This window comes from Ambystoma mexicanum, chromosome 8, assembly GCF_040938575.1.
Source record: "Ambystoma mexicanum isolate Mex_15411 chromosome 8, UKY_AmexF1_1, whole genome shotgun sequence".
Taxonomy (NCBI): Eukaryota; Metazoa; Chordata; class Amphibia; order Caudata; family Ambystomatidae; genus Ambystoma; species Ambystoma mexicanum.
This window is the reverse complement of record NC_090929.1, coordinates 542,517,332-542,530,793: the sequence shown is the minus strand read 5'-3', so window position 1 is coordinate 542,530,793 and position 13,462 is coordinate 542,517,332. Positions and strand designations below refer to the sequence as shown.

At 45.8% G+C, this 13,462-nt stretch overlaps 1 protein-coding gene across 1 annotated transcript in view; it reads left to right on the top strand.

The window, feature by feature from the left end:
- CEP104 (centrosomal protein 104) overlaps positions 1–13,462 on the top strand; it is an 846,942-nt gene that overhangs the window by 208,789 nt on the left and 624,691 nt on the right. Inside the window, exons 7-8 of the mRNA XM_069610252.1 lie at positions 5,512–5,680; positions 5,862–6,017. Coding sequence (XP_069466353.1) covers positions 5,512–5,680; positions 5,862–6,017 — 325 coding nt within the window. The remainder of the gene's footprint in view (positions 1–5,511; positions 5,681–5,861; positions 6,018–13,462) is intronic.

Sequence of the window (13,462 nt, the reverse complement as noted above, 5' to 3'; positions counted from 1 at the left end):
TCAGCATGTCAGTGTCCCCTCCAGTTAAGCTACTATCTTCTCGCCAGGGAAGGAGGCGCAATCCCACGACCCAGGATCGCTTAACCTGAAGGCCTGCCTCCTGCAGCATATGAGCTGCCTGCGGACTGCAGGGAGGTCCTCACCAAGGCCAGGGCGTTGTTGACTCTGAAGTGTTACGGACTCAAATGGAAGCATTTCGCGACTTGGTGCCGGCCGCAGAATATTAACCCTCCGAGGGTCATGGCCCCAAAAATCCTTCCATACTTGTTGTCGTTGGCTATGTCGGGGCTAGCACACACCTCCATCAAGGTGCATTTGGCAGCTATCTCTCACTACACCAGGTCCCCAGGACGATCTTCGCTTTGGTCGCACCATCTAGTCAAGGAGTTAATTAAGGGACTGTTCCGATCGTTCCCGCCGTTGAAGGTGCAAGCCCGGGGTGGGAACTCCGAGTGGTACTGACTAGGCTCATGCAGGCTCCATTCAAGCCTATGCATCAAGCTCTGCTCAAGTTCCTGTCTTGGAAGACAGCTTTCCTGGTGGCCATTGCCTCTGCCCAGAGAGTAGGTGAGATCCAGGCCCTGTCCTGCAAGCCGCCTTATTTGACTTTCCACGAAACGAGGGTGGTGCTGCGGATGCACCCCTCCTTCATGCCTATGGTTCCGTCATAATTTCATCTCGATGAACCCTTGGTGTGAGTTTTTTCCGACGCCTTAATCTCTGGCTGAAAGGACTTTGCACTTGCTGTTTGTGGCTTGAGTGCTGAAGTTTTAGGTGGCCTGCACGAAGAGTTTTCGGAAGACTTCTCAGCTTTTTGTGAACTTTGGTCCTGTGAACCATGGGAAGGCCTTGTCCAAGGCTTCCATCTCCAGGTGGCTCTCCGGCTGCATCACGCATTGTCACCGGTTGGGGAACCGACCGCTGCCTGGCCGTCCAAGAGCCCATTTTACCAGAGCGATCGCTGGAACAACGGCGTTCCTGTCTGGTGTGCCTATGCTGGACATTTGCAGGGCTGCTACGTGGAGGTCTACGCACACATTCACGAAATTCTACTCCGTCAACAGGGATTCCAGAGAGGAGTCCAGAGTCGGCCAAGCAGTGCTACGCAACCTGTGCGCTTGAAGCTGAGCCTGGTCAGGACGTAAGAGTATTTGCTTCTGTTGAGCCTTCCCCCCCCTCCCGTGGTTGTGTATGTATGTACTGCTATGTATTCTTTATTCATGAGCTTGTGAATCCATGCCAGACCCCACGCTGGAGAAGGAACAAGTTACTTGCATGTAACTGTTGTTCTCCAGCATGGTTCTGGCATGGATCCACATGCAAACCCTCCCTCCTGCGCCTCTGCGGCTCTTCTTGGTCATACTTGGAGCTGCTAACGATGGCTGCTAGAGAAGGGGTTTAGGGAGACTCTGGCAGTCATTGGCTGGAGGCAGTATGACCCACGCTCATTGATTGGGTTATAGGAGAAAGACAGTTTATAAACCAAAGTGAAACATTTTTTTCTTTTACCGAGGATTCCCAGCCTGGCAACAGGGAATATTCCTCAGCATGTGGATCCATGCCAGACCCATGCTGGAGAAAAAGTTACAGGTAAGTAGCTTGTTCCTTGTGATAAATCTTCCTGACATGTGTCAACCCCAGAACTTTTTGCTTTGACTAGGTAACTATTTTACCTTGTCCCTAGGTGAAGGGGAATCTTTTTCCCCTCTCGCATAGTATTTTACTATTTTTATGGGCGACCTTTTTTTGCCTCTCCATAGTGTATGGTTGAAGTTATAGTTTCATACAATCTTTGGGCTTAAGCTGGGTTTCCCCTATGGGCTCCCCTGTTAATTTCTCTTTCATGTATTTATTTATTGTTCGCTTGCTAGGCGCTTATACCGCAAGTCAATTCTGTTTCAAAGCGCCCACAGGGCAACAGGGAGGGGACATGGGGGTGCGACACATTAAAATACATAACATAATAAATACAATGGAGGGGAAAACGAGGACGAACCTACTATGCCTTTTTAGAATTTGGAACGTGCAAGTGCAAAGGGAGGGGCAGTGGGGGTAAGTGCTGAGGTGCGTGTGCTCGTAGGTGTTCCCAAGTAGTAAAGAGGGAATTTCATCCCCCTTTACATTTTCTATAGTGAGCCAGCACACCTCACCTTATGTGGAGTGCTGGGAGGATGCAATGTATCCCCTTTCTTACTTAACTGATAACATTTTGTTACAATTGCAAGTTTCCTTGAATGGCTAGTGGAAGTGTCCCTACTTTTATGACTTTTTATTCTTCATTACTCGCGGCCTGTTAATTCAGCCTAGGTAATGCACAGAAGGGCCACCATCTTGCTAAAATTGTGGGCTCCTTTTTTGCCATTGCTTGTGTGCTTGCTGTTTGAGGTCTTCCTCTACTATTCTAGGTAATAACGACCTCATTGGCTGTTTTGTCTTCGGCAGGAATCCTGTGTATTCCCTGCCCAGGCTCCAGAGAATCTGGAAAGGCAGGAAACAAGGGAGGAGTCCAAAACTCGGCAGCCTTTTGTCTTTCAACTTGGCAGAAAGGAACAGACCCCCAGTGGGGGGGCTGGCTGTCCTGAATGGACAGCTAGGCCTCCCCTTGCTGTAAAATGTAGGGAGAGAATGCAGAAGTTGTGCTGTAGTTCCTGATAAAAACTCTGAGCCTGGAAGCTGCTAACAAGTCGACCAGCTGAAACCGAAGAGGAAGATGAAGAAAATACGGCTGTAGCGATTTCCAGCGACTGGAGAGCCTGCTGTGTAACCGGATCCTGCCTGCTGTTACCCTTCCTTCTAATCGACCTGGGGATCCAGAAATGGACGACACCGACCTAAAGCCGGGTGGGGACCCACTAGACTCAAGGAAATCTGCAGTTTGAGCCATCCCACGTCGTGCTGCGATCTTGCGGGGCTGTAGTACTCCAATACCTTAGGACCTTAAGCCATTGTGTGGTGCACAGTCTTCCGAATACTGAATCGAGCTGAAACTTTGGTGTCATCCTGCTGGAACTCCAGAGACACGATTTGAGTCCAAAAAGTCCCCTTATCAGAGTGCTGGATCTTGCAAATGACGAGAATTTGTCTGGTGATATCAGTCTTCCGTCTTCATGACAAAGGAATCCATTGACCAGGTTTCCTGGCTGCAGATCCCGAAGTCTTCCTGCTGCAACTCTTTTTATTCTGTGCCGAGGTACTGTGTTGGCTGGGGCATTTACTTACCTTAAGCCGTGTGATTTCTGTAAAGCTTTTGGCGTGTTTTCTGTTATTTGAGTCCTCTCATCCAGTTGACCCAGGCCCACTGCTGGAATCCTTCTAGGGTGCCTTCTGTGAAGTCCCTGGATCCTAACTAACTCTAAAGTGAAATACTTACCTGTTTGAAGAGAACTTCCTCGGGAACTCTGACTACGCCTGTAACTGAACCTTATCTCATCCTGCCTTCAGCTGGCACCTAGACCACTATGGTCCCTCTTCTGCCTCTGAGAGAACTCATGCAATACACTAGGGAAAAACTGGATAGGAAAATCATTCTGTCTTGAAAAGTATAACAGATGTTTAAAAGTCACTTGGTTGGTAATGGTCCCTCTGAGGGGGAGCAGTTACAAAAGTTCTTACTTGCGTTGAATGTGTTTTGCCATTCTGAAAAGTATATGTAAGGGTAATTTGCTCTCCTGTGAATTGGTTGTGCCTCCTCCCAAAAAGTAATACTGTTGGCTTCGCTTAACTATTTCGTTCAGCATATTAGTGTGCAAGTTCACCAACTGGGTTTTGTTTTCCCTGGTCTGTTTTGTATTGATTTTAAAACAGTCTCAGGTTTATACATGCCTTTTAAGCTGCTGATGGCTCCTTTAAAACGTATATGTGGTTTACTTACCTTGGTCTGTCTTTGGCAATCCTAAAATAAGTGAGAGAGTTATTGCTTACCTTAGTTTCACCGATCTGAAAATCAACTGTAATCGTTTATTACATCATTAGGTTTTACCTGCCTAGAATAGCTGTGTGCCATTCTTAAAAAGTGTTCTTAAGTGTAGCTTACCTTGGTCTGTCTGGTTCATCTTAAATTAATGTAAAGAGTTCTTGCTTATCTTAGTCTATGCTCCACTTATTTGAAAAGCAAATGTAATTGAATATTACACCAAAAGGTCTTACTCACCTGGTATAACTGTGTTATCCTGAATGTAGTTACAGGTATATACTATTCCTTGAATCTGTGTTCCACTATTTAGAAATGTATCCTGATATTAGGGTTGGTTGATTATGGGATTTCTTAACTGATTGTCACTACATGACTGACAGTGTCTACTACCCTTGACTTTACTGTAAAGCAATCTGAAAGTAACTTATGGTTTTACTCCTCCTAAATAAGTGTGCCCTATGCTAAATGGGTTTAATAAGGTCTGACTTCCCTAGAAATAGTTAGTTTTCCGAACAGGGTCTATGCATTGGTCTGTGTATCTTAAAAGCATATTGTTGTGTTTTTATAAATGTGTTTATGTATAATGTGATAGTACTTATTTACCCAAGATTTACCTTGGTCTACTTAAATAAACCCTTTATATTTACAATACATAGTGTTTCAGTGTTTCTTTGGACCATATGTAGACTGCAGTTTCTATGTACTGGTTATACTGCCCTCTCTCCCTCCTAAAATAAGCCTGGCTGCTCTACCATATACTCAGGTGGTAAAGCCTTATACTAAGAGTGGAGTCCTTATACTAAGAGTGGAGTCTTGTACTGTCTCATTTGTATGCTTTTAATAAGCCCTTAGTTGGACTTCAGAAAAACTGTCCTAACAGTGTTTTCTTTTAATTATCATAACTTACAGATGGAAAGAATCCCTGCAGTCTGTGAGAAATTATCTCTTCCCCAGCTGCAGGAATTATCGTATGTGTAACGATAGATGTCCAGAATTGGTTATCTCACCAAATGAATATGCTTAGATCCCTCATGACCAGTCCTGAAGATTCTGGTACCTACCAAACAAAGAATATTTCTAAAGGTTAGCATTGGGTGGGACAGCCCATAATAGTTTATTCCCAGTTGTGTGTTCTGTTCCGCACTTTGCTTAAATTCATGACAATGAGCCTGCCATCGGCTGATATGTATTTGCCAAATATAGTGCCTATGTATATTCGTAGTAAGCGCTGAACACAACTGTTGAAGTGAATGATTCCGGAACAAGGAATAATGCAACATATACCAGTGTGTGGATATCCGCATTGAAAGTGATTGCATGCATGTCATTCATGATGCCAACAGTAGAGTTAAGAGAGTCATTTAAGATTGCATAATTATTAATGTCTGTATGTTTTCTTTTTATATTTCTGTCCATATATATGTAAATGAGATGTGCATTGGAATTTCTAAATGGTTATCAGAACAATGATCATAATCATGCAGGCATGAAATATTATTTTTTACAACATTTTGCTGATCTAAAAGTAAAGTGCCGCAATAGTACGGTTCTGTAAATCATCTTCAATTATTGAAGTCCCAATTTCTGTTTTTTTTCAGGAAACCGGATACCTTTTCTCCCCTGGATGATTTGGCTTTTGACATGTACCAAGACCCTGAGGTTGCACAGATCATCCGTAAACTAGATGAGAAGAAACATGATGCTGTCCGGCACGAGCGGTATGATTTTGCTAAGAAGATCAAACAAGCAATTGCAGACTTGCAAAAGGTATTCCTGTGTGTTAAAGAGTGTCTTTCAAGGCAAAGTTTGAAAATATTTGAGATTCAAATTTGTTACTGAGATGTCACCCTGATTGTCAAATGGTTCAAGATCCTTTCAGGAATGTGGCATATTTGTAAATCAGTAAAATGACTTTAACCATCATCAACACATGCCTTGTGTTTTCCAGGTTGGAGAACGTCTTGGAAGGTATGAAGTTGAGAAACGTTGTGCGGTAGAAAAGGAGGACTATGACCTTGCAAAAAAAAAGAAAGCTCAAATGGAGGAATACCGCCAGAAGGTCTACCAACAGCTGGAGCTTCATGACCTCTTGGATATAGGATTGGTAGGAGTGACTTTCCTTAAATTACTGATTGTTCCAAATAAGCAAATAAGGTTTATGCTTTGGTTTGCATACCATAAGCATTGTGTCGGGTTTTTATATTGTGTATTATTTATGACAAAGTACTTACGTCCCCCAAGAATTCTCTTGGCCTACTTATATTTAAAATAAACCTTTATTTTTACAATACTTCTGAGTAGAAGCGTTTCTTTTGAACCGTATGTATGCCATACGTTCTTTGTACTTTGCTACAGCCCTCTTTCCCTCCTAAAATGAGCCTGGTGGCTCTGTCTAAACTACCAAATGTTCTCATGGGTATAGACTTATACCAAGAGTGGAGTTTTGTGCTGCCTCAGATACAGTTTTGTGAAGCCCCTAGTTGTACTTTAGAAAACTGGCCCTAATATCCACAAAAGGAAGAAACCTGGCATAGAGGATGTGGTGCAGGAGAACGCACAAGGACGTTTGAAGAACGTCTCAGGCGAGGACCGTACACAAAGTAGGAGCAGGAACCAAAGTTGGCGTTTCGCACAGGGAGGTAGAACGCCAAACGTTATTTGAACAAAGCGTGGTATCCGGCAGACAAGTATACAGCCAAGACCGAAGCCAAACAGCAGATAGCCCCGGCCGACAACCTTTCATCATTGGTGAGATGCCCGGAAAGTGCCTTGTTATTTGTCCGGCAGTCGGCGTAACGAAGGAGGTGAGATTGCACGGGGGTGGCGTGACCTGTAGTGGCTGGGCCGGGGGGGGGTCCAATAACTGTGCAGAAACCGCTACTCTATGCCTGCTACAAAGAAGCCTCTGCAAGCCGGGTGTTTATGCAGAATCTTGGTGGCATTCAGACACATAGGAGAGAGACTGTCAAGTTGGTGACCAGTCCAGGTGAAACTGATATCGTCGCTCACGTCCCCGGCAGAACCAGTGATGTTTTCCAGATTCCAAGAAACAGGTATTGGGAGTTGGCAAAGTCTGGGATGGAGCTGAAGGGGATCTGAAAAAGAAGTCTGTTACATCAGGAAACAGACAAGGCCAACAAACTGTAAATTAAACAAGAGAAACATTCACGTTGGCAAGAGGGAAGTAGTTCTAGCAGAAGTTTTTTAAAAAAAAAAAAATCCTCGACCGTATTAACAGGGTTATCTACTCGAAGACAGAAAGAGCAGACAAAGTTCTTGAAAGAGCCCGCTGACGGGAACAGAGTTTATGCTCTCCTTTCGGGGACAATCCTTGGCACTGGTGACATCCTGAAAAATGCTGAAGCCAAGGCAAGGTCTTTTTGAGCACGCCCTAATATTCTCTATGCTGAACCCAAAAGTTCAGACCATCAGACAAATCAAAGTCTTTTGATGAACAACTCTTTACTGCTATTGGTCGACACCTGACCCTGCCAAGCATCAGTGTTACTGGGTCGTACAGTCCTAAACAACTAAAAAAGAATCATTGTCTTTGTCATAGTACGGCTGTCTTTACCTGATATGTAATTATTTGGATTGAATAGTAAAGAGAATAAGAACGTTGTGAACCACTTTGTTGCACAGATCGCAGGGCAGTTGCCCAAGAGTGTAATACTGATAAGTCAAAAGGAACACAGGCAACCTCTTCCTCGTCCCAGTGGCTGCTCACCAAGATAAATAAGAAAAGTAGACTGGAACCTCGTCTAGAGAAATAACCAGCCGTGTTAGTCTACACCGAACTTTGGGCAACCAGCTAGGAGAAGGGAGTCATTCTCCTAGCCCCTTGGAAATCCTGTAGAACTCTTTGAGCCAACACTTTGTTTGAACTTTTATGAACTATCAGTTTGTCAAAAGACTTTGCATCCAGGGGAAGGAAGTCATTCTACTGGACTGGAAAAACAGTGTTCTTATTGTACTTTGATTATTGTAACGATAGGGATAGAGTAGGAGCCCTGACCAGGATGGTGCCTTTTTGTTTGACTTCCCCAGACTTCCTGAAGCTTTCCCGAGTTTCTTTAGTTTCGGTAGGGAAACCCTGTTAGAGTTAGTGTTCGATAGGTTCTCTTTTTTGTCCTAATAAAAGTTTATAGCAACCACTATGGCACCACTCAGTCTCATCACTCCTTGTTTCCACACCCGGTAGTGTTTTAAAATATACAGTGGCATGGCAAAGGTGGACCCAAAAGTCATTGCAAACTAATGGGTGTAAAAAGAATATATTGGGCGAACATATACTGAAGGCCATGAAGGCATGTAAAAAACACTATGATATAACAAAAACCCCTAAAATTCACTGAAAAACGTTAAGTGCAGTTAAGTTGACCAGAATTAATGCAACAATATCCTAGAAATTCAGCGGATGTGTGAAATCATGACCAGCTTAACTAGCCACATTCTTGTTGCAAAGCCAATGAGCACATTCATATTTTCATATTGTAAGAGAAGGGATTCACAATGACATACGTGAATATATGTGTTTGTGTGTGTGTATGTGTGGAGATATACGACATGTTAAATAAAAAATGTTAGTTAAGATTATCCAATTCAACAAAACCAATGAAATACGCTGGGTGTGTGAAGTGACTACCAACTTAGCACGGAATCCCGTAAGAGGAGGTCCCTCATTATGTCATTTTTCATCTCATTGTTCATACGTGCTGTGATTTAATGTATGTGATGTGGTGAATCAAGTCTTTCCCTTAACTCAAACAGGTAACAAATCGCTGAATACCTGTGGCGGCGAAAGGAGGAGTAGCTGTTCAAGCTGGCAACGTGCAGAGAGACGCATTGCCAACATGGAGAGGGGAAAATCACTTGGCTGCAAGTAAAAGGCTTCAACCTCCCGCACAACTGAATAACAGTACAGCTGAAATAGCACAGTGGTAGAATGGTTACCTCCCATGTAGAAGACCTGGGTTTAATTCCCCATTAGACCAGTGGGTAAACTGATTCTAAATTAATGAAATAACATCTACAACACCACAAAGGCACGGGGAAATGAAATAAAACCGACTTATTGATTCGAAGCAAAACGCATGTGTTGCCGGCCGATTCCAGCGGAAAAAAGATACGGTATCTGGGTGAATACTTCAGGCAGCAGATGAGCGTATCGGCGAGAGAAAGTGGACACAGCAGACTGAATTAGGCCACTTTGTGTCCTGATCCGGAAGCGGCACAATCGATACTAAAATGGCGGCTTGCCAACACAAAGGGAACCCCGGCGGCACTTGAAAACGGGTGCCAGGCGGGCAGTGACTGGACTGTAGGCGTGCGGCGGCCACGAGATAGGCGGCATGGCCTTGGCGCTCCCACTAGACCAGGACGATGTATACATGAAACGAACAAGAAGACTGATAGCGTTCCTGCAGTAAGTTGGAAGCGTCGAGCAGGCAGGGATTACATCCAGAATCAGCATCGAGGAGTGGATGAGCAAATACGGACACAATAAGTGGCACCGAGACCTGTACGCCCAAAACAAAATGGCGACTGATCCTGAACAAAGGATTACACTGGTGGACCGTGAAGCGGCCTCGTAAGGTCTGGGACGCAGCAGATGGTTATATGCATCTTGTATGTATCATCCGCCTTTGATAGGTGCAAAGACCATGAAGAAGCACCTGAGATGCTGATGACGGCACCCTGCTGATAACAGGCACGGATGCTGAGAGGTAATTGTGAAGTGGAAAAGTTACAATCCACCTGAATAACTATTCCGTGTATAACAATTGGTGTAGGCTGATATACAGAGACTCCAACGACTCGAATAACAACTAAGCGGCACCGGGCCGGAGCCAGACACGTGGACAAGGTTGCACCATGTCCGTGAAAAGTTTGAGAGCCAAGACCAAACAACCTACAATGGAGGTCTTCGCGAAAGCGCAGAGGACCCCCACAGCATCGGAGAGGAGCGCGTCCACTACTTCTGGTGAAGAAGCCCCAGAAGCACCAAATCCTGGAGGCTATATATCGGAGCTGAGCACCAAATGGGGCGCGGCGATGGCGGACTTGCGGACAGCCCTGGAGGGCAAAATCGATGCGGTCGGGACTGAACTTACCCTGTTACGGCAAGATGTCAGTGGGCTGGCGGAGAGAACAAGTGGGCTGCAGAGTGCCGTAAAGACCAATACTGATGTCAGCACAACTAACGCAAAGGAAGTTCATGTGCTCAAACAGCAGGTTGCTAACCTCAAAAATCGGATGGAAGAAGCGGAGGGAAGAGCGAGGAGAAATAACATTCGGATGGTCGGCCTGCCGGAGTGGGAGGAGGGTCAAGACCCTACAAACTACGTGGACAACATGATCCTACAAGAAATAGGAGCAGATAAGCTCTCGCAGGGATTCACGGTGGAGCGGGCGCACCGAGCCTTGATGAGGAAACCGCGACCTGGGGCTCCGCCGCGACCTATCATCGCGAGGATCCTGAACTACAGAGATAGGGAGATGATCCTAGAATATTTTCATAAAGGTGGGACAATACGGAGAGCATCCGCTAACATTACAGTATACCCGGACTATAGGATGCTGGTGCAGAGACTGAGATACAGCTACGTGGCCGTCAAGAGGAGTCTGCGAACAGCAGGCATCAAGTACATGCTCCTGTACACGGCAAAACTGAAGGTGATACATAAGGGCAGAGCACTCTTTCTTGACACTCCCGAAGAGGTGGTAACGTGGCTGGATCTGCAGGGTTGCTCGGAACAAGAAGTGGACCGTGACCGGCAGGAACAGGACGGCTAAAAAACTGGTGCCGCGGACATTGGGGATACCGGATTATACCGGGAAGCAATATTAGTTGAACACTGGATAGCATTCGGGCCCTGTGCCCGTCATGGACTGGAATATAGCAGGTAAATTGTAATTGGAAGCAGCATAAAGTTAACACAATGCGTAATACATTTGGAAACCGGAGCAATAGGATGGAGGCAACTCACCCCCGAAATACTATTAGTTAAGTGGCCATAAGGGCGACTTTACCCTACTGATCCCTGAGCATAAGTTTGTGCTGGACGGGGCTAGATGTGGGGGTGCCTGAGATCCAGGGATGGAGCTAGGCAACAGTTGGGGGAGGCGTTGTTGGGGAAGGGTTGGATTAGGGGAGGGAAGGGAGGTGGGAAGTTTGGGTTGTACATAGTTTTGGGGAGTTTAAGTTTAAATATGAGCCTACACGGAAGAGTTGAAGGGTGGTATCTGCATAGCATGACCTGGAGGGTTCGGTTGGGAATGAGGGAGGAAGATATCAGAGCGCTATGGGAGATCTTAGAATAGTGACGTGGAATGTCAGGGGACTTAACAGTTATATGAAGAGGAATAAAGTCATGCTGTATTTGAAAAGGCAAAGGATAGATGTTGCACTGTTGCAGGAGACGCATTTGACGCGGGATAAACTGGAGCTAGTTGGGGAAAAAATGGAAAGGGATTGTGGTGGGTTCGTCGTACTCTGCTTACGCCAGGGGAGTGCTTGTCCCGTTTCAGCTATTGCAGGAAATGGCGGAAACTGACGGGGAGGATGGTTATAGTGAGGGGCTGTTGGAGAAGAAAGAGGTATGCATCATGAATACGTATGCCCCTAACCATAACACAGCGGCATACTTCAGGACTCTGTGCACTAACCTCAGTATGTGTGTGGGAAGCGTGGTTATTTGGGGCAGGGATTTCAATTGTGTAATGAACCCCAAGGTGGATAGATCTGACAACAGGATTGATAGGCCCACCCCAGCGGCCAAAGCATTGCAGGTGTTACTAGATGATTACTAGATGATTTCGGCTTGGTAGACGTATGGAGAGCAAAACATCCCAATGATAGGCAATATTCGCATTATTCTGCCCGGCAGCTGCTACACACGAGACTGGACTATGTCTTTGCCACGCCGAACGTGGTGGCAGAGAGCACCCAAATAGAATACAAGGCGAGGGTCCTCTCGGATCACTCGCCCCTGATCCTTGGGTGGCAATACTGCCCCCGAGGGCACGGATCCCAACGTGGTGCCTCCGAGCGGAAGCACTCAAAGATCCAGTCTTTCGTGAGGACATAAGGGATGAGATCATTAACTATTTTGAGACGAATACTGGTAGTGTTGACTCGGCGGGTAGACTATTTGAAGCTTTTAAGGTGGTGATGCGGGAGGCAGCCATAGCTAAGTCAAAGGGCCTGTAAGGTGGGGTTCTGGCTGACCTACAAAGAGTTGAAGATGAACTAGAAAGGACATTAGAATGTGACAGTGTGGACACTGAGCTAGTACTTAAACTACAACAGCAATGTGCGGAACATTGGGAAAGGCTCTGTAACCTCAATTATAAAAAGTATGTGGAAAGGCAGCACGCGGGAGAAGATAAAACGGGTAGGCTTTTAGCGTGGCTGTACAAGAGTGAGACCCCTAGACCACTGATTAGGACAATAATTAGAGAGGATGGCGAGGTAGTGGACACTCAAGAAGGAGTTAACAGGGAATTTGTGGATTATTATAGGGTGCTATACGGAGACAAGGAGTGGAGTAGTCAAGAGGAGATAACCGAAACACTAGAAGATAGAGGATTACCTAAGATGAGTGAGGAGGAGAGAGAAGATCTTGATGAACCAATTACCCTGGAGGAGCTGAGGGAGGTTGTGAAGCAGTTGCCCACCAGTAAGACTCCAGGAGAAGACGGGTTCCCTAGTGAATTTTACAAGGTATATAGAGAAGAAGTGCTACCCCCATTGCTAGATATGCTTAACGAAGCGTTTGAGATAGGAAGGTTGCCGGAGTCACTCAGAGAGGCGATCATAATACCGCTTCCTAAGCCCAACAAACCGGGGTATAGCTGTAGCTCCTACAGGCCTTTGTCGATGCTGAACCAGGACAGCAAGATACTGACGGCTGTCCTGGCAAACAGATTGCGAAGAGTAATTAGTAAATGACTCCACCCGGACCAAACGGGCTACGTCCCAAACAGGAATATAACCCATAATCATAGGAGACTTCACCGTGTGTTCGAATGGGCAGATAGACACGAAGGCGATTGTATCCCTAGATGCAGTTAAAGATTTCGACTCCGTTAAGTGGCCATGGCTGCTGGCAGCCCTGGGAGGTTACGGAGTAGGGCCGGGTTATATCAGGTGGGCGAAAATGCTATACAGTGAGCCGTTGGCCAGAGTTCGAATGGGATCGGTGATATCCGAGAGATGGCAGCTTAGTAGAGGTACCAGGCAGGGGTGCCCCTGGTCCCCGATGCTTTACATCCTAGCCCTGGAGCCCCTAGCAATATACCTCAGGCAGCAATACGATATGATCGGTATTGAGGTTGGGGAGGAGCGGCATCTAATATCCTTATATGCGGATGATTTATTATTATACTTGAAATACCCAGAGGATTATCTTCAATATATCCTTGAAGTGATGGAGAAATATGCGGGGTTGTCCGGCATAGTGGTAAATCCTCAAAAATCCAGTATATTCCCCCTAGGTAGCTATAAGGAGACCCCTGAAGAAAGGTTGCCGGTGTTACAGATACCAT